General features: G+C 39.7%; 1 protein-coding gene across 2 annotated transcripts in view; it reads right to left on the bottom strand.

The window, feature by feature from the left end:
• Positions 1–3,162, bottom strand: part of ITGB8 (integrin subunit beta 8) — a 97,355-nt gene extending 94,193 nt beyond the window's left edge. The window contains exon 1 of one of the 2 annotated variants that reach the window (XM_032642931.1): positions 1,479–3,162. In XM_032642931.1, the coding sequence (XP_032498822.1) occupies positions 1,479–1,605 (127 nt within the window). In that variant the 5' untranslated portion in view covers positions 1,606–3,162. The remainder of the gene's footprint in view (positions 1–1,478) is intronic. The other variant, XM_032642930.1, reaches the window with a different exon arrangement.
• Positions 3,163–24,772: the final 21,610 nt, after the last annotated feature.

Genomic DNA, 24,772 nt, shown 5'->3' with positions numbered 1-24,772 from the left:
TTACTAGTGTATGTGCGCATGTATGTATTTGCTAAATCCAGAAAAATACTTTGTCACTTATTGACACAGGATGGAGTTATGCTCAGTGGTGTCACTTAACCGATAATTGATAATGTTACTTTTTCCTTTGCCTTAAGTTTCACTTATTTTGAAATCAACTTATAAGCCAAAAAAAGAGCCACAAGATAAAAATTAACTCTAACTGCTCTCATTTCACACAGTTGGATAAATCTTCTTTGGAAACAAATATTAGACAGCTGTGTATGCAACCAATAAGTGAAGCTAGCATGTTTCCATTATAAACCCTTATTTATAAGGTTATGACTTGATGGTTTTAATTAGGTTCAGGCAGAAATTTGGCTCATCAGTTCAAAGCATAGGAGAACATTTTAGTATACAGAACAATTACAACTCTCCTTCAATAGGAGAGGCCAGAGAAAGGCTCTAATAGAATTTAAGTCTCAATGACCAAACACAGATAAAGTAAACATGTTCCAAAAAGTATGGCAATAATCATTGCATTGGCAAAAATAAATATTTGGCCTACATTTAATACCAATAAGAACTCATCCTAAATTCATGATTATTATTATCACTTACTTTATGTCTTACTGTTTGCTAACAATCCAGTACTGCCACCTTAAATTTGCATCTAATTCACACGTGCCAAAGCACCTTTTCATACACTATTTGACTTGAGCTTCTCTTTGTGATTTGTAAAATGAGGGGACAATATCCTATATAAAGAAGTATCCTCTCCAAATCAGGTAGTTCTGACAAAATGTCTTGCCTGGACTGAAAGTTGTCAATCCTGCTCTCGGGTTCTGTCTCAGGGTCTCGGTCTCAAGGATTGATCTCACTGAGGGATCAGTTAGCTAGGAATTGTTTCTTGAGCTGAAAAAACAGTGACTTAAAGCAAGAATATTCTTCATATATGTTTAAGTCGTTCAAGCTGAGCACTATGGTAGAGGAAACTTGTGTGCAGCTATCCTTTTCTTTCATGGACTCAAAAACAGAACGCTCACTCTCATTATACCAATTTGTCCTCAGGCTTGAATCAAATGCAAGCTAGGGGTTAGTGGACCCACATACTAGAAAGATAGGGAGCATCTTCAAGGATGCCTTCAAGGAGGATGCCTTCAAGGAGGATGCCTTCAAGGACGGGTCAGAACCCCTAAACGGGCTTCTGTAAATACGGCCCACCACCCTCCCAAACTTCCATGCTATTACTGCCTCCCTCAGCAACACACAGGGTCTCCTCAGGTAATCAGTTATTCCTGTCCCTCTAGGGAGGAAACGCTTGACACCTGGCCTCCCTCGGGCCACCTGCAATGGAGAACGGCGCCACACACCCACCCTTCTGAAGTTCTCTGCAGATGGAGGCTGTCACCGGGCCGCTTACCTGGCCGGGATGCTCTTCGTGACAGCCCAAGACCTTTGAGGAAGGGAAGAAAACAAAAGAAAACAAAACAACTTACCACTTTGGCCCAGTCCAAGAACAACTGAAAACACCCAGGCCGCCCGGAGGAATGGGGCAGGACCTGGCCTGCAGTTTTGCAGGCAGACTAATGTGGCAGTAAAAAAAGCCAGGGCCGAGCGGCACATAATGCAAAGCAGCCCGCACTGCACCGCGCCCGCCGCCTGGCTGCTAACCGGATGCGCGCTCGCGCTACCGGGCGCGAAGTGCCAAGTGTTGCTAGGATGTTTCCAGCAGGCCCGGCAGGCGGACCCCGCGGCTCGGAGCAAACGATGCAGGTACGGCGGCCTGGGCACAGCTCGGCATTTCAGGGCCCCCGCGGCCCTCCCAGCTCCGCACGGCCGGTCCCGCGATCTCCGCGAGAAGCACCTCCTCTGACGGCCAAAGTCCCGGGGCGGCGACGCGAGCAAAGGCTCCGCAGCCCGCTCTGGGACAAAGAAAAGAGCTTTTGTCTCTCTCCAGCCGATGGGGCTTCTGCTGCATAAATCAGCTTAGCGAAGAGCCAAACACAATCAAACCCAAACAAAGCCCGAAGCTGGGGGGAAAAACCAGCCTAATGTACATTCAGTGGGTGATGCTGCTTCTGTGGGAGGGGACGCTGGCGAGGCCGAAGGGGAAAAAGTCGATGGCGCATCAGTGAGGTCGAGCTTCTTCCACAGGTGGGCAGGGAAGCCAACTTCACTTAATTGCAACTTTGCAGCCTCGTCAGCTGAGCAGCGAGCAAAGTCGAAGAGGCAGCGTCCTGGTTGGCGAGGGAGGAAGCTTGATGTGCCAGCAGCAGGGGGAGGCGGCCCCGGAGCGCCCTAGAAGCCCCCGCCGGTGCCCGCGGACACCGAGTGAGGCATCGCAGCTCCCTGCTTGACCGGGAGTGGAGCGCACGGCCGCGAGCGCAGGAGGAGAGGTCCCCCAGGGGTGCAGGAGCCTGGCTTCACGGGGGCGAGTGCTTCGTGCCCTCGTCCTTTTGGCTCCAGTGTGCTGCTCAGGCGTCCCGCCGTCCAGAGCCGGGACAGCTGTCGCGCTCTGGGATGCACCCCGGAGAGGATGAGAAGGAGGCGAGGCTGGCGAGGGGCGGGGGAGGAATGGTCCTGCCCCGGCCCTGCTGGGGTGGGGAGGGAGGGTTGGGGCTCCCAAAGTGCGGCTAGCTAGGCGCGTTCGGGCTGCGAGTTGCTAGGAAACCGCCCCACGCTACAGAGTTCCTTGCCGAGGAGGCTCGGGCTGCAGCAACAGCTCGGAGCAGCGTGGGCGGGACATTGGTGAGGCATGAAGTCACCGCGGCCCACACTCGCTCTTTGTTTTGCTCACTCCAGCTCTTTTTCCTCCCCTTGGCTCTGAGAGTTGCCATTCCCATCGTTCACAAGAACTCCTGATGCGTAGCCGCGCAGCAGGAATCTCACACCGTGTTCTCTTTACCCCTTCTCTCCGAATCCCTACATCCCAACGCTCGCCTAGGTGGCGCGGAGACTAGCTCAGCAAGACTGGCAGCTGTGCGCAAACCCCAGCCTCTGACCCCGAAGCTGCGCGTTCCTTTGTTGGGAGATACTCACTGCTCGGCAGCTGCCACAGACTACGTGGAGTCCAGGCACCTTTCCCCGCCCCCCAACACCCTCTGTTTCGCTGGTGAGCACTGCCCACTTTGCTGGCAGAGTTCGGAGCTCACCCTTTGCCCCACCCCGAGACCGTTCGTCGTCTCCCCAACCCTTGGAGAGTTGGGCCGGTCCGCAGGGGCTGTACCCGGAGTTGCAGCTGAAATTTCTCACGGCTCCTTCTCCACTCCGAGCCTCAGCCCTGAGGTGGACAGCCCTGCTCTTCCCAGGGTCTGGTGGTGGCTCTGGGCTTTTGCCAGTCACGGTGGATCTTTTGACCTTAAGCGTCACCTTCCAAATAAACGGAACAAAGAAGTTACAAAGGGCGGCGGAGCAGAAGAGTGAGACTAAAGAGAGGAGGTGGGAGGGCCGTTCTGCCTGTTGGCAGCTCAGAAATATCGGTTCAAGCCTGGAGCGGGTGTTAAGCCCGGCAACTGTCGGGGAAGCCGCGCGCCTTCTTGGGTCCCATTCCTACGACGTTACGTCGAGGGAGGGAACCCAGTCCCCCGGATTGAAAACAAGGCGCTGTTTCCAATCTGAGACACAGGCTGATGGTTCTCTTTTTCCTCTAGGGGCAGGAGAGGTTCCCCGTGGTAAAGTCTGACCTCTCATTTTTCCACTAGCAGCCTGCCCATCTCTTTCATAGAGCACCGCCTCTTACAGGCATCAGAGCATTCCAGCCAGGTCAAGGTGAAATATGCGGGAGTTTCCCTCCTTATTTGTTTAATAGTTTCCATCTCCATATTTGGAGTAAAAAAACAAGTAGGAGGCTTTCTCGCTCTTTTTTTTTCTTTCTTTCTGTTTTCTAATTGTTAACTGAGTGAATGGAAAGTACCTGGTTAATAAACCACGACATTAAAAACTCCCCCTTTTCAGGTGTGGACTGCACGTTGGGGCCCACAGGATTAGCTAAGCAAACCAGGAACGCAGGTGGAAAATTACAAGTGCCCTGGATCTACAAAGCAGTTCCTTTTGAGAGACCAAATGAATGACCCAAACCTGAAAAAACTGATGCTTGTAAACGTAATTCCACTCTTGGCAATGTACTCTACATAGAATTAAATCCAGCCCAGCTTCATTTTTTGTTTTCTTTCCTTAGTTCCAAGTTTGAACAGCTATAGTTTTGCTTTCGGTGGTCTTAAAGGAAGGATCCTGAAAAATGGCTGGAGTGGGGATGAGGATTTGAAATTTGAACACAAAAGGAACACATTCAGGCTTTGATTAGTGACTCTTCAGTGAGGCAGCATGTGTATTCTCCAGAGATTAGTTCACAGCCCTAAGGAATGCAGCCACCCTTGAGACAGTGCAGTGCTACAATAAAGAAAAAAGGTCAATCCATAATCCCTATAAGGATATATGTGTAAGTACACTCTGCATTGTTGAGTGACTATCACATCAGAGTTTCATGACATTTTTAATTCTAATTCTTAGTGTTGGAAATGTAAATGGAAGTTACAATATTAAATAAAATAAATTTATGCAAATAATAATGAAAGTAACTTTGTGAAATATGATAAGGTATGTACAAATTTCTTAAACTCTATATTGTTAGATGTTGATATATTCTATATACTAAGCCAAAACAACTGTGTAGCAAGAGGAATAAAACAAAGCTTGTAAATCGGTAAGCTTGTAAATTTTGAAGCCCTTTGGAAAGAAAGAATTCTGTGTTGTGTTATATGAAGCCCATGGAAATATATGTCAGTATACCAGTTTTATGGAGATGTTGAAGAATAAGCACACCTCCATATATTGTCACTCCCCAGTTGCAAAGAGGTTATAATTCTGATTATCAAAATAAAATAAGAGAATATTGCAGCTGTGAGACTATGATTGCAAATTATTTACTAACAAATTATCTATACATTTGGGGCTGTATTGCAAAGACAAAAGGGAATTCTCCTGAATCTTCCAAATCATCTGTGAGGGTTTCTAACAGTAAATATAACTAGTGGCCCGGGAGCAAAAAGTTTGCTTGTTTCCAACAACAACAAAAAAAATGTCACCACAACTCGTCCTTTTTCCTGTAAGAAAATGTACAGGATATTGTGAAGAAATGTAGTATTATTCTCTTCATATATTACCTGAAGAATTCTAACAGAGAAAAAATGTTCCAGAAGATGGTGACTTGAGTAATTTTTGTTTCTTTCGTGTTCTGCTGTCTTGCTTAGAAATTTCTGACAGGTGATTTTTCATCATTTGTGTTAATGAGAGCAAGTGAAATTCACAGATAGTCTAAAAATAACATTTTAGCTATTTATTTCAGGCTTCCTATCATCAGAATCTTTTAGTTGCTAATAAGTCATAAAATTGGATGAATTAAGTTTCTGACCTACTACTCCTTTAACCTTGATTTCTCACTAATAGTTTATGGTGAGAAATGAATAAGCTATAGACAGTTAACAGGAGTGAGAGAGACATCTGAGAGACTGACTGCTCCTTTTAGTGTGTGTTCAACCTTTAAGTAGATTTTGTCCAAGTTATTGACCCCATAGTTACAGCTAAAACCATATTCACATTTTAATATTGTATCTTTCTGAAGTTGGATCAGAGATTTTCAAAGTTTTATAGAGAGGTTTTGAGCTGATGTTCACAAGTTGTCTACGAACTTGCTTCATCTACAGCTTTTAGGAGATGAATGATCTGAATGATCAAGCCAGTGGGATATAGTATTATGACTATGACTTCTAGATTCTTCCAATGATAAAGAATGTAAGCCATCAGGAGGTTCAGGAGGTACTTTACAGAAAGTAGTGTTCCTCATACTGTGAACTGAGGACTGCCTACAACATAGTCACCTGTAGAGTGATTCCGTACTCTATTCCAGGAGATTCTGAATTCGTAGATTTGGTGTGATTTCCAGCAATATGCATTATTACTGACTTCTCAAATACTTCTTCATTTACTGTGGTTTAAGAACCCCTGCCATAATGGATTAATGCAGAGACTCCTCAAAGGCCTCATGTGTGCTTAGTGATAAACTCCAGTGTCAGGTGCAAAGTCAAAGAAAAATGAACTGCTGGAGCCAATGCCTCTTTCCAAGGTATTCTATGGATGAATAACTGTGTGAGATGTTAATATTTTCAGAAATAAGACTTCCATGATTAAGTTTAGGAAATGCCGGGTTAAAGTTAAGTTAAATCCTTTGCTGGACAATTTTTTAGGAACTTAAAAAGGCTAACATGCAACTGGATTCTCCAAAGGAGGAATCCTTTATTCAGAGAACATCTCACAGACTAATTTTACATAAAGCACACTGCTGACCTAATACTACTGTAGAAATGTGGAAACTAAAAACTAGGTTGATGAAGAGACTGACCTCACTTCTTCAAGAGAATTACTGAGCAAGCATGAATCAGAGCTCTCATTCTTCATCACCACCTCATATCAGTGAAGACTTTTGGTTTCAAGTAAGAGTCAGACTGTACTGTCATTAAGTAAAAAGAGGAAACTATTGGAAGGAAATTGGGAGCTCACAGAATTAGCAGGAGGCTGAGAGACCAGGATTAAATAAGGCCAGAAACCAAGGAAGGCGTAAGCAGTAGCAGTAAGTCTCCAAAAAATAAGAATGCTCTCTAATCATCCTTTCATCTTTGGACCACTTGCTTAAGATTCAGAATCCTGGTTGAGAATATCTAATTTTCAGAACTTTCATCACATGCCAGTCCCCTGGCTTTCTGGGAGTGGAGAGAAGGAAGGAGGAGCTCTTCTTGCCTTTGGCTTCCTTAGTGGAAAATAAAATACTATTTTCCAACAAGATGACACAAAATTATCTTAGGTTGATGAAGGAAGCCCTGTAAAGTGACAGATGCTCATTACTCACATATCCTGAATTCCATGGACTACTGCTTTGCATTGCAGTTGAATTTTAGGTAATGATGTAGCTTTAATTTAGCTACCCTACTCACTAACCAATGCTTTGGTTGGCAGTATTAGTTATTTTCATGGGTGCTTTTGAATGAAACATTTTATCTGTGCATAGTCAAATTCTAGCTTTCTGTTATCCTTCTATATATAGCACGTAGCAAATTAATGCTTAGTTAGCCTTTAACTCATTATCAGTATGATTATAGAGATGTGATGATGTTTAGATTAATTAGCTTAGTGAAATTTTTCATTGACAAAGTTTGTAGTAGACACTGCTGTTGACATTCATGTGTCCCTCTGGGCATACCACTTCATTCCACCCAGGCAGAAGTGTTGGGAAATGAACACTTCTGGACACTGTCTCAACCAAGGGCTGACCTGATGGGAAGTGAGGTATGAATACCCCAGCTCCCTTGCTCCTTGAAAGGAATCACTTTGGGCCTTGTGTTCCATACTAGTGCTTCTCAAACTATTTTTGGACCAGTTTTTCATTTTCAGTCCATCATGGATTGGAAAAAAATAAAACGAATTATTAGAAAAATGGATGTTGGGGCTTCCCTGGTGGCACAGTGGTTAAGACTCCGCCTGCCAATGCAGGGCACACGGGTTCAAGCCGTGGTCCGGGAAGATCCCACATGCCGTGGAGCAACTAAGCCCGCATGCCACAACTACTGAGCTTGTGTCCCACAACTACTGAAGCCCACATGCCTAGAGCCCATGCTCTGCAACAAGAGAAGCCACCACAATGAGAAGCCTGTGCACAACAATGAAGAGTAGCCCCCGCTCGCCGCAATTAGAGAAAGCCCACGCGTAGCAACAAAGACCCAATGTGGACAAAAATGAATGATAAAATAAATTTTAAAAAGAAAAAAAGAAAAATGGAAGTTACAAAAATGTCAAGTTGTTATCGAAGTTTCTAAGTACTTACTTTTACTTTTTATATATTCTTTTTCCTGGGTGCGTCTTAAACAGTTCAAGGACTGGTTCTGTCACACACTATATTTTGAGTAATACTGAGCACTGTTTCCCTAGGTTCCCTGTAGGAGTAAGCTGCAGTTGCCCACAGGGATAACTGTATTCAAACATCCTTCATTCACTGCCTTTCTCTCCTTCCTTTCTCCACTGTTCCCTGATACTTTCTTGTCTCAGGGTCCTCTTCTGGAGGAACCTAAACTAAAACGAGTAATAATGAGCCTGGAAACTACTCTATGGTGTTCTCTGTGTGTGAATTTGAATTTTATTCTTGTCTAGCTATAAGGCAACCTGCAGAATAAAAAGCACAAGGGCTTTGGAATCTGTACAAACTAATTTTTAATCTGCTACTTAGTAGTGTAGAATTATGGGCAAGTTATTTAACTTCACTGAGATTGAGTTTATTCATTTATACAGTGATAAAATTAAAATAGCTACCAAAATTGCAAATTAAAACAAGATACTACTACACTTCTATTAGAATGGCCAAAATCCCAAACACTGACACTACCAAATGCTGGTGAGGATGTGGAGTAACAGGGACCCTCACTCAGTATTGGGGGGAATGCAAAATGTTGCAGCCATTTTAGAAGAGTTTGGTGATTTCTTACAAAACTAAACACACTGTTACCATATAATCCATCACTTGCACTCTTTGGTATTTACCAAAAGGAGTCGAAAACTTATCTCCACACAAAAATCTGCACTTGGGACGTTTATGGCAGCTTTATTTATAATTGCTAAAAGTTGGAAGCAACCAGGATGTCCTTCAGGAGGTGAATGGATAAATACAAGGGGGTACATCCAGACAATGGAATATTATTCAGCACTAAAAAGAACTGAGCTATCAAGCCATGAAAAGACATGGGGAAACCTTAAACGTATGTTGCTAAGTAAAAGAAAGCAATGCGAAAAGGCTACATACTCTATGATTCCAACTATATGATATTCTAGAAAAGGCAAAAGTATGGAGACAGGAAAAAGATGGTTGCCAGGTTAAGAGGGGAGGGAAGGGTAAATCGATGGAGCACAGGAGAATTTTAGAGCAGTGCAACTACTCTGTATAATACTGCAGTGGTGGATATATGTCATTGTACAATTGTTAAACCCATAGAATGTACAACATCCAGAGTGAACTCTAATGTAAACTATGGACTTTGGGTGATAATGGTATGTCAGTGTAGGTTCATCCATTGTTTTAAGCATACTGCTGTGGTATGGGGTTTTGTTAGTGGGGGAAGCAAAATATGGGAGGGTAGGGAGCAAAAGGGAACTCTGTACTTTTCCATCAATTTTTCTGGGAACATAAAACTACTATAAAAAGTAAAGTCTATTAACGCGCGCACGCACACACACACACACACACACACACACACACACTACTAAGTAAGATTATTATGAGAATCAAAGGAGAATGAAACATGTTAGAATTCACCATACATTATCCCAAGGGTTTTTGGGATGGTAATTTAGGTTACTTTAATTTCACAATGTAAACAACATTGAAAATGCATAAATACTTATTTCAAGGCTTGCATATTGTCATAAAAATAACATCAAATATCTTTGGTTTTGCTGAATACATAACTTTCCTTTTCTGGTAACTATACAATTCTTTACCCACATTAATAGATGTAGTGAGCATGTCTTTATATAGAAGCCTGTAATCCTAGCATTCTTTATGACAGCCTAGTTTTATGTCTCCTTAATCAAAAAGATTGTTCCGCAATCTTTTCAGCCTGAAGTCATCCTGTGTAGTTTGACAGAAAGCTAACTATATGAAAGCTTCACATATTTGTACATGACAGGGACAACATACTTAATACTGCCTTTTATTTAAAATTTAACATGTTTAAACTTATACTTAGTCAGGAGGGGAAATGAATATGTAATATGCTTTAAATATCATTGCTTTATTGCTCAGTACTCTAAATGTATAACAATGTTAAGGATCCACAGCTGGTTCTCCCAAATAAAGGTATCAGCAGACATTATAAAGACAACATTTCACCATTGACATAGTTCATCTGTTGAGCCATGGTGGTATGTGGACTGATTTGCACATCACTATACAGCTAAAGGGCTTTCTGAACTTCAGTAATTCAGAGTAAGCCCACGACTAAAATTCTCTCAGTATTTTCTCATGATCACATCGCCTCTGGAGAATGAAGTCACTACAAAATTTAAATTATTCTAATCAAATTCACATGGCATTTTTATACTTGGAATGCTTCCATTCTCAGCCCTGTTCTCCAATTTCAAAATTACTTCATGTTTCACCTTGAAGAATGTGACCTTTTAACATGGTGAGGAAATTCTTTGTAAATTAGGCACAGGATATTCAATTTAAACATTCATTTAATAGATATGTCAATATTTATTGAACGTTTACTATGTGTAAAGTGATAGGTCCTATGGAAAATACAAGCATTAGTAAAACCCAGTCCCTTTTCTCAAAGACATTATAATCTGATTTGGGAGTAATATATAATAATAAAAAAAAAAAGATGACTGAGTTGGTAAATAGAATAGCTCAGCTGTAGGCTCTACTATCAATGATGATTTAATATAACATAAGATATGCTTTGAATATCAATGTAGAGAGAATAATAAATTTAATAAATAGTGATGGGACAATGTGAGTTATTTGGAAAACATCCAACATGAATTTGAAATTTATTTTATTTTTTTATTTTTCCATCTGTAACTAAGCCTTTTTTTTCTTTTTTTCTTTAAGTATAGTTGATTTACAGTATTATATTAGTTTCCTGTGTACACCATAGTGGTTCAATATTTTTATATATTATACTCCATTTGAAGTTATTACAAAATAATGGCTATATGTCCATGGGCTGTAGAATATATCCTGTTGCTTACCTATTTTATACTAGAAGCTTACTTTATACCAAAATGCATTCATGATGGATTAAAGAGCTTAGTGTAAAACTTCAAAACTATATACATATAATTGTTTTCTGGTGTTGGTAATAAAAGTTCTTTCTAAATGTAAAAATAATGTATGCAATTTCAAAAGAACAGATCAACAAATTTGATATGATTTCTTTAAAACTTAGGTGTTTATAAATATTTCAAAAAAGGGTAAAAATACTTAACACAGAATATGTCCATACAAATGGATAAGAAAACATTTAGTCTGCAATAGATAAATATATGCAGAAAGCATCTGCATATGATTCAAGGATAGGAAATACAAATGCTTAAAAACATGGCAGTTCAGTGCCATCAGCTATCCAAAAAATACTAATTAAAAAACTGAGATGCCATTTTTACCCATTAAATGCTCAAAGAATTTTTAAATGACAGTACTTAATCTAACAATAGAAGGCTGAAATAGAAACTCATTAATCTTAGAATGGTAAATTGGCTCAAACTTTCTTACAATCCGTTGACAGCATGTAATAAATCTTTAAAATATCTGAAACACTAATTTTATATCTGGAAAATTAGCCCCCTAAAGATTCAGAAATATAATAAAGTTATTTATAAAGATACACATTTCAGTATGATAGAAATCACAACAACAACAAAAAATGCAAACGATATTTTGGTCACTAGAAGAATGCTTTTTAAAGCTAAAGTAGCAAAGAATATTATCATGATTTTAGGTGTGCCCTAGGTATTACTGTTCTCTCTTAAAGATATGTACTGCATAACCCCTGTCTTTCATTAGTTAACAAATTTTATTAATCCCACCTTAGTGAAGTGTCTGCAGTCTTTTCCTTCCTATTTTATTTCTTTACTGCTGCCTTAGTTCAGGCTTTTCTCATCCTTATCTTGAACTCCCAGCCATCTCATTGCCACAGTGCTATGAGGGTTTTCCTTCCAAAATACAAATCTAAACTTGTTATCCTTCCTAAAAATTACTTTGGCTATTTGGGGTCCTTTGTGTTTCCATACAAATTTTAAAACTTCTGTTCTAGTTCTGTAAAAATGCCATTGGTAATTTGATAGGGATTGCGTTGAATCTGTAGATTGCCTTGGGTAGTGTACTCAGTTTCACAATATTGATTCTTCCAATCCAAGAACACAGTATATCTTTCCAGCTGATTGTGTCATCTTCAGTTTCTTTCATCAGTGTTTGTAGTTTTCTGAGTACAGGTCTTTTGCCTCCTTAGGTAGGTTTATTCCTAGGTATTTTATTCTTTTTGATGTGATGGTAAATGGGATTGTTTCCTTAATTCCTCTTTCTCATCTTTTGTTGTTAGTGTGTAGAAATGCAACCAGTTTCTGTATATTACTTTTGTATCCTGCAAATTTACTGAATTCATTGAGCTCTAGTAGTTTTCTGGAAGCATCTTTAGGGTTTTCTATGTTTAGTATCATGTCATCTGCAAACAATGACAGTTCTACTTCTTCTTTTCCAATTTGGATTCCTTTTATTTCTTTTTCTTATCTGATTACTGTGGCTAGGACTTCCAAAACTATGTTGAATAAAAGTGGCTAGAGTGGGCATCCTTGTCTTGTTCCTGATCTTAGAGGAAATGCTTTCAGCTTTTCACCATTGAGAATGATGTTAGCTGTGGTTTTGTCATACATGGCCTTTATTATGTTGAGGTATGCTTTCTCTGTACCCACTTTCTGGAGAGATTTTATCATAAATGGATGTTGAATGTTATCAAAAGCTTTTTCTGCATCTATTGAGATGATCATATGTTTTTTATTCTTCAACTTGTTAATGTGGTGTATCACACTGATTGATGTGTGGATATTGAAAAATCCTTACATCCCTGTGATAAATCCCACTTGATCATGGTGTATGACCCTGTAATGCATTGTTTAGATTCAGTTTGCTGATATTTTGGGGAGGGTTTTTGCATCTGTGTTCATCAGTGGTATCAGCCTGTAACTTTCTTTTTTTGTGATATCTTTGTCTGGTTTTGGTTTTGGTATCAGGGTGATGGTGGCCTCATAGAATGAGTTCAGAAGTGTTTCTTCCTCTGCAATTTTTTGAAATAGTTTTAGAGGGATAGGTGTTAATTCTTCTCTAAATGTTTGGTATAATTTGCCTGTGAAGCCATCTGGTCCTGGACTTTTGTTTGTTGGGAATTTTAAAATCACGGGTTCAATTTCAGTACTTGTAATTGGTCTGTTCATATTTTCTCTTTCTTCCTGGTTCAGTCTTGGGGGATTGTACCTTTCTAAGAATTTGTCCATTACTTCTAGCTTGTTCATTTTGTTGGCATATAGTTACTTATACTACACTCTTATGGTCTTTGGATTTCTGCGGTATCAGTTGTAATGCCTCTTTTTCATTTCTGATTTTATTGATTTGGGCCCTTCCCTTTTTTCCTTGATGAGTCTGGCTAAAGGTTTATCAATTTTATTTATCTTTTCAAAGAACCAGCTTTTAGTTTCATTGATCTTTTTTAATTTATTTATTTATATGTTTGGTCTCTATTTTATTTATTTCTGCTCTGAGCTTTATGATTTCTTTCTTTCTACTAATTTTTTTTTGTTGTTGTTGTTCTTCTTTCTCTGGTTTCTTTAGGTGTAAGGTTAAGTTGCTTATTTGAGATTTTTCTTGATTCCTGAGGTAAGCTTGTATCACTATAAACTTCCCTCTTAGAACTGCTTTTGCTGCATCCCATAGGTTTTGGATGGTCAAGTTTTCATTTTCATTTGTCTCTAGGTATTTCTTGATTTACTCTTTGATTTCATCAGTGATCCATTGGTTGTTTAGTAGCATATTGTTTAGCCTCCTCATGTTTGTGATTTTGGAGTTTTTTTCTTGTAGTTGATTTCTAATCTTATAGGCATTGTGGTTGGAAAAGATGCTTGATATGATTTCAATTTCCTTAAATTTACTAAGGCTTTCTTTGTGGCTCAGCATGTGATCTATCCTGGAAAATGTTCCCTGTGCACTTGAAAAGAATGTATATTCTGCTGCTCTCAGGTGGAATGCTCTATAAATATCAATTAAGTTCATCTGGTCTAATGTGTCATTTAAGGCCTGTGTTCCCTTATTGATTTTCTGTCTAGATGATCTGTCCATTGGTGTAAGTGGTATATTTAAGTCCCCCACTGTTGTTGTGCTACTGTCAATTTCTCCTTTTATGCCTGTTAACATTTGCCTTATATACTGAGTTGCTCCTATGTTGGGTGCATATGTATTTAAATTGTTATGTCTTCCTCTTGGATTGATCCCTTGATCATGATGTAGTGTCCCTCTTTGTCTCTTGTAACAGCCTTTATTTTAAAGTCTATCTTGTCTGATATAAGTATTGCTACTCCAGCTTTTTTTTGCTTTCCATTTGCATGGAAAATGGAGCTGGAGGAATCAGGCTCCCTGACTTTATACTATACTACAAAACTACAGTCATCAAAACAGTATAGTCCTGGCACAAAAACAGTCATATAGATCAATAGAACAGGACAGAAAGCCCAGAAATAAACTCACACACCTGTGGTCAATTAATCTATGACAAAGGAGGCAAGAATATACAAGGGAGAACAGACAGTATCTTCAATCAGTGGTGCTGGAAAAACTGGACAGCTACGTGTAAAAGAATGAAAGTAGAACATTCCCTAACACCATATACAAAAATAAATACAAAATGGATTAAAGACCTAAATGTAAGACTGGATACTATAAAATTCCCAGAGGAAAACATAGCAGAACACTCTTTGACATAAATCGCAGCAATGTCTTTTTGGATCCACCTCCTAGAGTAATGGAAATAAAAACAAAAGTAAACAAATGGGGCCTAATGAAACTTAAAAGCTTTTGCACAGCAGAGGACACCATAAATAAAATGACAAGACTGCCTACAGAATGGGAGAAAATATTTGCAAACGATGCAACTGACAAAGGATTAATCTCCAAAATATATAAACAATTCAGGCAGCTCAAAAGCAAAAAAACAAACAGCCCAATCAAAAAATGGGCAGAAGATCTGAAAAGACATTTCTCCAAAGAAGACATACAGATGACCAAAAGGCACATGAAAAGATGCTCAACATAGCCAATTACTAGCGAAATGCAATTCAAAGCTACAATGAGGTATCACCTCACACCAATGAGAATGGCCAGCATCAAAAAGTCTACAAATAATAAATGGTGGAGAGGGTGTGGAGAAAAAGGAACTTTCCTACAGTGTTGGTGGAATGTAAATTAGTGCAGCCACTATGGAGAACAGTATAGAGGTTCCTTAAAAAACTAGAAATAGAGCTAACATATGATCCTGTGCTCCCACTCCTGGGCATATATCTGGAGAAAACCATAATTCGAAAGGATACGTTTACCCCAATGTTCATAGCAGCACTATTTACAGTAGCAAAGACATGGAACCACCTAAATGTCCATCAATAGATGAATGGGTAAAGGAGATGTGGTATATATTATACAATGGAATATTACTCAGGCATAAAAAAGAATGAAATAATGGTATTTGTAGCAATATGGATGGCCTTAGAGATTATCATACTAAGTGAAGTAAGCCAGACAAAGACAAATATTATATGATATTGCTAATATTTGGAATCTAAAAAGTGATACAAATGAACTTATGTACAAAACAGAAATAGACCCATAGACACAGAAAACAAACTTATGGTTACCAAAGGGGCAAGTCGGGGGAGGCATAAATTAGGAGTTTGGGATCAACATATGCCCACTACTATATGTAAAATAGATAACCAGCAAGGAGCTACTGTACAGGAAACTATATTCAGTACTTTGTAATAACCTATAAGGGAAAGGAATCTGAAAAAGAATATGTATATATATTATATATTTATAATATACATATATATATATATATCTCTCTGAATCACTTTGCTGTACAACCCAAAACTAACACAACATTGTAAATCAACTATACTTCAATAAAAATAAATAAATAAAACTCTGTGCAAAGAGGGAAAACATTTTAAATTAAAAAAAATAAACTTGTTATCCTTTTCTTAAACCCATTTATGATTCATCTTATGCCATTCCCAACCTCTCTGCAGGCCATGAGAGAGACCATTAGCTTCAACTATGAAACCCTGAATATTCTGGTCCCAAATCACATTCTGGGTACCACTTTCAATGGCATGTTTCTCCCCTCTTCTCAACTTCATCTACATGCTGTACAGAACAGAATCCTGATTTTTGTACAAGCACTTTTACTTGTTTTTTCCATAGGCTTTTTCCTCAGCTGGGCATTTTTTTCTCCTTTTCCTTCTCTTTTGTCCTACTTTATTCTCAAGAATTATTTCTAATTCCACTTCTACATCTTTCTGGATTCCTGTAGGCATAATCTAAAGTGTCTTTCACTTTTAAGTAACTTTTAAAGGAAATTTTTTATTAAAAATGTAATATGTTTTCTGTTTGTTTCTTTTTTTGCGGTACGCGGGCCTCTCACTGTTGTGGCCTCTCCCGTTGCGGAGCACAGGCTCCAGACGCGCAGGCTCAGTGGCCATGGCTCACGGACCCAGCCGCTCTGCGGCATGTGGTATCTTCCCAGACCGGGGCACGAACCCACGACCCCTGCATCGGCAGGCGGACTCTCAACCACTGCGCCACCAGGGAAGCCCTGTAGTGTGCTTTTATAACAGAAAATGTGAAGGACGTATTACATTTTCATGGTGAATTTCATTTCTTTTATTTTTATGTAGCTTTGTTCATACTGGACTTACCAGTTTTGTTAATACAGATTTTTCAGGAATATCTTTCTATGTTATATATTATTCCCAAATGAGTGTACTTAAATATGCTCCTTGATTCCACTAGATTCTTGGCAGTGAAATAGACGGTATGCTCAAACTGGGTAATTTGAAGAGAATTTGACAATAAAGGGGCTATTCGCAAACATAGTGATAGGGTTTTGTAATAGTGCTGTATCCTTGGGTTAGAAACCATGGGGAGACACGTCGCTTTCCTTAGGCTTCAAAGGGCAGAAGAAGGGTGCATCACTGGACCCCAGAAGTACTTAGTGTGTGGATATCACCTGACAAGTTCTGTCACCTTTGTTGAAGAGTCACAGCCAGCCTGAGGTCATCTTCAGGGAGGGACAGGAAGAATAACTACCCCTACTTCATTCTTTCCCCCTTCTCTGATTTCTCATCAAGACACACAATTGGCAAAGCTCATCCCTAAGCCAGGTGGTAGTGGAGTCCAGAAAGGCTGGCACCTCAGGGCAGAGAAAAGTGGAGTGGGAAGCTGGTGGAGCAAACAAAAGATACTTGGCATAGTCCTAAGATGGCATGTGAGCTGTTTATTGTTTTTGACGACTTTAAAAATAAACATATTTGTATAAATTTTTATTCAAATTCTTAAATATTTAAGATTCTTTCCTTAACTAATTTCCAAGGTGAAGTTACTTGGTCAAAGGTTAGATACATTCTCAATGCTCCTGATACTTCTTGCCAAACAGCTTTGCTTTTTCAAAGGACCCAGAAAAATAAGAATTAAAGGACTTGACGAGAAGCTTTGCCCAGTTAAGATCCCAGCCCTGGGGAATGATTGTGTCCTTGGAAACGGCATCTTAAGCCAGGCTCCCAGAAGGAAATAGAAAGCAGAGTTAAGCTGGGTAGTTGAAGCCTGCAGGGCAGGTTTTATGGAAGGGAACAAGTGATGGTATAGTCCCCTAAGCCTTATAACAGTGGGGAACCCTTAGGACCCTTGTCTTGAGGGTCAAGAAGAGGGAGTATTTCAAGAAACACACACACACAAAGGGCATGGAGGATCTGTATAATAGAGAGCCTCCAGATGGGAAGAAAAGAGCTAATCAGTGAACCAGCAGGGAAAAAGCAGGGCAAATAAATGCCCTGATGTCCATCTCTTCCTACTCTCCAAACTCCTGTCAGTGCCCCAGATGGGCCAAACAAACACGGTGTAAGCCAGAGAGGAAGCAACCCTTTAATGCAATCTACACTGGCTAGCTTCCTGGGACACAAAGAGGGTAGAGAAGGGAACTGGATGGGTGAATGGAAAATATCTAACACATTTAGCTTTAAAGGAGGTCAAATGGCCAAGGGAAAGGAGATTGGCTTTATTAAGATAGCCATAATCTATCTTGGCAAGATTAGCAAAAGATTGCTTCTTAGTCTGAGTTTCACATCTTTGCTAATCGTTGAGCTTTTGTATTGCTGCTAGCTGAGGTCCCTTTCCTCTCAAATATACCCCTAATTATTTGCTTGGATTTCCTGGATCTTCCTGACTGTGAAACACAAGTTTCAGAATCAAATATGAACACATTTTGTTTGGCCCTTATACTATCTGCCCATAGAGTGGTTTAAAAAATTATTGATTTTTTGCCAAATGTTTTAAAACCAAGAGATTTCATAAAATCCTACTTTCAGCTTCTATTGAACAATGAGAATATTAGGCATGACTAGGCTTACATTTCTGCAAGGCAATGAGCTGGAACTGCATATTAGCTGCCCCCTAAGGAGCCCAGGCTCTCCAGTTTGCCACAGTCTTCACCATTCTCTGTTGTCTTTCTGAGAGTCAGTTACCATTTTTCACTGCAATCATGTTACTGCTTTTCATATACCTAGACAGGGTTTGCTCGTATCTGTTACATGCCTGAGTCCTGTGGACATTTAATTTTGTGATCCCTGCACTAGTGGCTTATGGACAAAGGGGCAGTGCCCAACCTCCAATTCTTTATTTCCTTAGCATCAACCAAACATTTAATATCAATGCAGCAGGAACTACATTATGGCCAATGGAATTTGGCATAAGTAAAATTACTGACAATCTTTTCACAGTTCCTTTTACCAAATAGTGATTACCTGTTACCTGTTCTGTGTCCTGGCCCTCACCACTTTCCACTGTGCCTCTTCTCTCTGTGTTTTACTCAGCCTGCAGGAAGTGGTTTAGAATTATAACAGCTTCTCTCCTGTTAAAACAGATATACTTTTATGAAACTAGATCCTGCCTAGTTGGTTTTAGGTCCTGAAACTAAATAACAATATTGCCTCCATCATGGACACTGAAGACAGTATTAGGGACATGCTCAAGCAAAGATGTACATACAACTGGGCAACAACAGGTTTTGTTATTTACATAAAGTATTCAGTAATACATTAGGCCGAGCACCTTTAAGAAACTATAAGTATTCTTTTGAGTACTAGCAAGCTGAAAAGATAACAAGAGTTTGAAGAACTTAAAGTTCATTTTACCCACATAGCTAACAATATGTCTCTAGAGAAGGGAGAGGTGTAACAACTCAAAGCATAATTGCCATACAAACTTCTTTTAGAAGGATCCCAGAGCTTGAAAACCCATTCCAAAAACCTTACTCTGTTTTGGTTTTCTCTTATCTATTTTAGGCCCAAGGACAGAAGATTTAAGGACATATTAAAATACACATACATTTATGTTTTGAGGAGGGTGAAAAATAATTTTACTAAGTAACAAAACACATTAAAGATTCTTTCTGGCTTTGGGTTTAATGGGAAAGAATTAAAAACAGAAAAGTTAGAACTTGATCATTATTGAGAAATTTAATTTATTCAGTTGGTGTTTTCCTTCAACAAATACATTTTTAAAAGAAAAACATAGTTTTGATTTTTTTCTTTTTACCACAAATGTAATAATAACATGTTCAGAAAAGATTATTGTCATGATGAAATAACACATTTTTGCCAAAGTAATTAAGTATAATAATAGCCTATTTCACATTTTTCCCTTCTCCACCCAACTCATTTTTTTTAATGAGCAGACTTTCATCTGCTTAGCATCTGAGGCAGATGACAATGCATTTGCCTAGCTAATGGCTTTTTGGGGGGATGGGGCAAGACAAGTTCTATATAGAAGGAGATGAATCTGACTCAGCATGATAACATCCCATCAACAACTTCAGTCTCATCTTGAACTTTGTAAATCGTATAAACTATTTGGTGTAGCTTGACATCCAAGTGGTAAAATTCTAAGAATATTGACCGATATTTTTATATCTACCTCAGGCTTCTAATGGAAAATCTAGTAAATAGAGCTGATTTTATTGGTGGAGAGGTGTGAAGCAGAGTGATCCTATTATACTTGAATTGGCTGTTCAGCATTTACTAAATGGTGCTTCTTACTGGCCTACGAAGCATTTACTGAGCCTTAGGATTTGCTTCAGTCCCAAAGAAGGGACTGAAGGAGAGTGAAGTGAGAGTCTGGCACAGGTCCTTTTCTTGTCATAACATGGCAGGTAAGTTCAGGAGAGCACTTAGGCCAAAGGTTCTCAGTGGGGGAGAGGAAGAGGGGTGCCAACAGAATCACCTGTAAGTATTTTCCAGTTTGACTCTTTAGACTCCACAAATACTTCTCCTCAAGTTAGGAGTCATAATCTTCAGTTGAAGGGGCTAATATTCTACACATTAGAATCACCTAAGTAGTTTTTAAATACTACTGCCTTTCCAGCATTTTTTGAATCAGAATCTCTAGAGTTGGGGATTGAGCTGGTATTTAAATACAGTTGGTATTTCAAAAGGAAAAGAACTGATAAATTATTCTAATTTGTAGCCAGTTTTAAGCACCATAGACTCACTTGTGTAAGTTGAAAATCTTTACAGATAATCCTGATGTTCCAACTCTAGTGCCCCCACCCACCCCTTTTCCTCAACTCCTGGTTGAGAACTCCATACCTATATAATGAAGAGAATCACAGGTAAGTATGGAGTACCTCACTGCTGGGCCAGGTCTAGGTGCAAGTTTCTCAGTCTCCTATTTAGGCTTGATAATTCTTTGTTTTGGGGTGGAGGCGCTGTGCTGTGCACTCAGTGTTTACCGACATCCTTAGCTTTTACCCACTAGATGCCAATTGCATTTCCTCCCCAGTCGTGACAACAGTTAACTGTGTCCAGACACTGCCAAAGGTCTCCTGAGGGGCAAAAATCACTCCTGGTTGAGAACCAGAGGTCTACGAAATAAACTAAAGCGAGACCTAGCAAGTAGGTCTGGGACCTGGGGAGACCTGGCTGGATAGAATTTGAAGTCCTTAAATGGAAACTGGCATGTGTGAAGATTTATCTGAGGCTTTATGTTTCATCTGAGGAAGTCACATAATATTTTTAATTTGTTCTGGTTATTTATTGCTGTATAAAAACTGCCGTACAACTTAGTGACTTAGAACAGTGACAACATTAATTTTATTCACAAAGCTGAAATTTGGCTGTGGCTGGGTGAGAGACCTTGATTTTGCTCTACTGTGGTGGCCAAAAAGCAGGGAACCAGAATCATCTAAAGGTTCACTCACATGTCTGGTGGTCGATGCCTAGCTGTCAGTGGGGGCTTCAGTGGGAGCTATGGCTGCAAAACCTTCATGTGGCCTTTCCATGTGGCTGCTTGGCTTTCTCACAGCATGATGGCTGGATTCCAAGGACAAGAGTCCCAGGAGAATTAGGTGGAAGCTGTATTGCATTTTATGAATTGGTCTTGGGAGTCACATAACATCATTTCCACTGTAGCCAAAAGTCTGCCCAGATTCAAGAAGAAGGAACATAAACCCCATCTTTTGGTGAAGAGATGCCAATGTCACCTTACAGGAAGAGCATATAGGATGGTATGCATTGGTACAGTCATCTTTGGAAAATACAAAGGCAGATTGTTTAGGATTGATTACCTGGTGTCTATGACAATGCTAACTAAAGACTGTTCTATGGAACACCTATATCAATAAGCTGGGGAATTCTTGTTTCAAATACTAATTCCTAGACCTCTCTCTCAAGGACTCTCATTTCTCAGGTCAGCTTTAGGCATCTGGTATCTGGTTTTTCAATAAGTCCTCAAAATAATTCTTATGCGTGTTAAGAATGTTCTTTGTTTATACAGATCCTTTAATCATTTACACATTTCCATTACACATTTACACATTTTCTTCCATGAAACAAGGTAGTGATATAGAGAGAGGAATGTAGCTATTTAGAAGAGCTGCTTCAAACATATCTTTGGGTTTGTAATCTGCACATATTATTTGTCAAGAGACACTTTGAAATTAGTGTTGCTAATTGGGATTTTGTGAACGTTTGATTTGTTTTAATTTCCATGCATGGCAAAATGAAAAAAGGAAAGAGATAACATTATAATCCAAGTCAAGAGATTTGGGATTTTCTTTTTAGTCTAGTCTTACGGTCAAATTTTATATGCTTTTATGTTACATTTAAAACTATACTTTTGGCATCAAACAAAAAAACCAATGTTTATAATGATGTAGTTGAAGTTGTGTCATAAGGAAGGATCCTTTGCAGATACTTAAAATGATAATGTATGTGATAATGTGAATACCATTTTCAAGAAGCATCATGAAAAATGTGGGAAATAAAATGCTAGTATAGGGACATTTCCCTGTTCTAAATTTTGCTGATCAAGCAACTTCAGTGACCTAAAATATACTTGAGAAAACAGCATGTTAACAAAGCCTCTGTACAGTCAAAATAGAATACAAAAGTTTGTACTTTACTTGGAGTCTACATACTATTAACTTGTATGAAAATCTAGTAGCAGGTTTCTGAGCTTACAGCCAAAGAAAAGCATCATGTTAGAATGGGTCAGAAGTGGATGTCTACAGTTTGGCACAATGGGGACTAGGACAACTGAGACAACAATAACACAAAATGTAATTATTTCAAAGCAGAATAGTTTTCAGTTTTTCAGAGTAGAGGAGACCCACTTTTTTTGTTTGTTTTGTTTTTTTGTTTGTTTGTTTTTGCGGTACGCGGGCCTCTCACTGTTGTGGCCTCTCCCGTTGTGGAGCACAGGCTCCGGACGCTGAGGCTCAGCGGCCCTGGCTCATGGGCCCAGCTGTTCCGCGGCATGTGAGATTCTCTCGGTCCGGGGCATGAACCCGTGTCCCCTGCATTGGCAGGCGGACTCTCAGCCACTGCGCCACCAGGGAAGCCCAAGACCCACTTTTATATCTCACTTTTTTAGGGGTACCACTAGGTACAGCAGCTATTTTTCATCGTGGTGACCCAGAGTTTTTGAAAAGTGTAACTTATTTTAAATATATTCTATTTAAGAGATCAGGGAAATATTTAACAATTTTAGAAAAAATTCTTCTAAGTGGTTAAAATTAACTAAGCTTTGGTGCTTTTAGTAAATAAACTTCCATTATTCATAAAATTAATTTTTGTAGATTGCCTCATATGCAGAAAATGCTAGATAGTAAGTGTTTATTGATGTACAAATAGGTCATTCTATTAAAATATTTTCTTAAAAAATTTGTTTGTTTTTGTTTGTTTGTTTTTGCGGTACGCGGGCCTCTCACTGTTGTGGCCTCTCCCGTTGCGGAGCACAGGCTCTGGACGTGCAGGCTCAGCGGCCATGGCTCACGGGCCCAGCTACTCCGCGGCATGTGGGATCTTCCCGGACCGGGGCACGAACCCGTGTCCCCTGCATCGGCAGGCGGACCCTCAACCACTGCGCCACCAGGGAAGCCCTCTTAAAATTTTTTTTACTAAATTTAAAGCTCACATTTGACGTAAAATCTAAATTAGAAGTCTAACATGGAGAACTATATCAGCATTTCAGTTATATTCATATCAGCAAATGTTAACAAGCTGGGAGGGAACAGCAGAAGCAAGGGGTCATTTAACACCACCAAACCTTATTGAATTTAGCTCCAAAATTCATCTCCAGTGTGTTCATTTCTCTTGCCTCCAATGCCACCACCCTTGTCCATGTCACCATCATCTCTCCCATTTGTACTTCTGTAATAGACTATTAACTGTCTCTCTCTTCCCTTGGCCCATTCCAACCCCTTCTTCATGCAGCCATCAGATCAGACTACTTCTCTAATCTGTTACTGTAGATTTCCATTCTACTTCAAGTAAAACCCAGTGTCCTTACCCTGGCTCTCAAGGCCCTGCATGATTGGGTTCCTTGTTACTTCTCCATTCCCATCTCACAAAACTCCCCTTTGCTCATTCAGATCTGTATCCCGTGGCCCTCTCTTTGTATTTTGGCCTCATCATAGACAATTCCCTCTGCCTCTTTCTCTTGTGTTCTTGGCAGAGCTGGCTCCTTATTCTTCAGGTCTCATTTTGAATACTGCCTCCCCTTAGAAACTTTTCTTTATTACCCTGATGAAAGTCTGTCTCCCCTCAACATTATTCTCTATCACAGTACAGTGTGTTAAGTTCCTTTATAGCTCCTTCCTTCCTTCCTTCCTTCCTCCCTCCCACCCTCCCTCTCTCCCTTTCTTTCTCCCTTCCTTCCTGTCTTTCTTTCATCTTCTTCACAAACTTCATGAGGGCAAAGAGCAGCCTGTTTTATTGAACACTGACAATTGTGAGTGCCTGACACACCTACTAAATATTCTTTGAATTGATGAATTAATGATTAGTGGTCTATAAATAGGTCAAGGGATAAATACATAAAATCCATAGTGGTAAGTATACATGCTAATAAAACATGTCTACAAGTTTGGGAACAACTTGGGTAGTTCATAGATGCTTTATTCATATGAATTTTGAAATGAGAAGTTTGTAGAGTTCATACTTAACTTTTCACTATGATATCGTATGGCATTTATTTCACTCTCCAAACATGACTTTGTCAGAATACAAGTAGGGGGCTTCCCTGGTAGCGCAGTGGTTGAGAGTCCGCCTGCCGATGCAGGGGACACGGGTTCGTGCCCCGGTCCAGGAGGATCCCACATGCCACAGAGCGGCTGGGCCCGTGGGCCATGGCTGCTGGGCCTGCGCGTCCGAAGCCTGTGCTCCACAACGGGAAAGGCCACAGCAGTAAGAGGCCTGCGTACCGCAAAAAAACAAAAAAAAACAAAACAAAACAAACAAAAAAAGAATACAAGTAGGAAGTTGGAGATATTTTGCCTGATTCAATCAGGTGTTTCTTAGGAGTCAAATAAAGGGAGTGAGAATAGGATATGGAACAGGTCAATTATTAATTCTGATATCTTATTTACCCTTAAATATA

The sequence above is a fragment of the Phocoena sinus genome, chromosome 9 (assembly GCF_008692025.1).
Source record: "Phocoena sinus isolate mPhoSin1 chromosome 9, mPhoSin1.pri, whole genome shotgun sequence".
NCBI classification, from domain to species: Eukaryota; Metazoa; Chordata; class Mammalia; order Artiodactyla; family Phocoenidae; genus Phocoena; species Phocoena sinus.
Note: the sequence above shows the minus strand (reverse complement) of the source record. Positions and strands in the feature narration are given on the sequence as shown.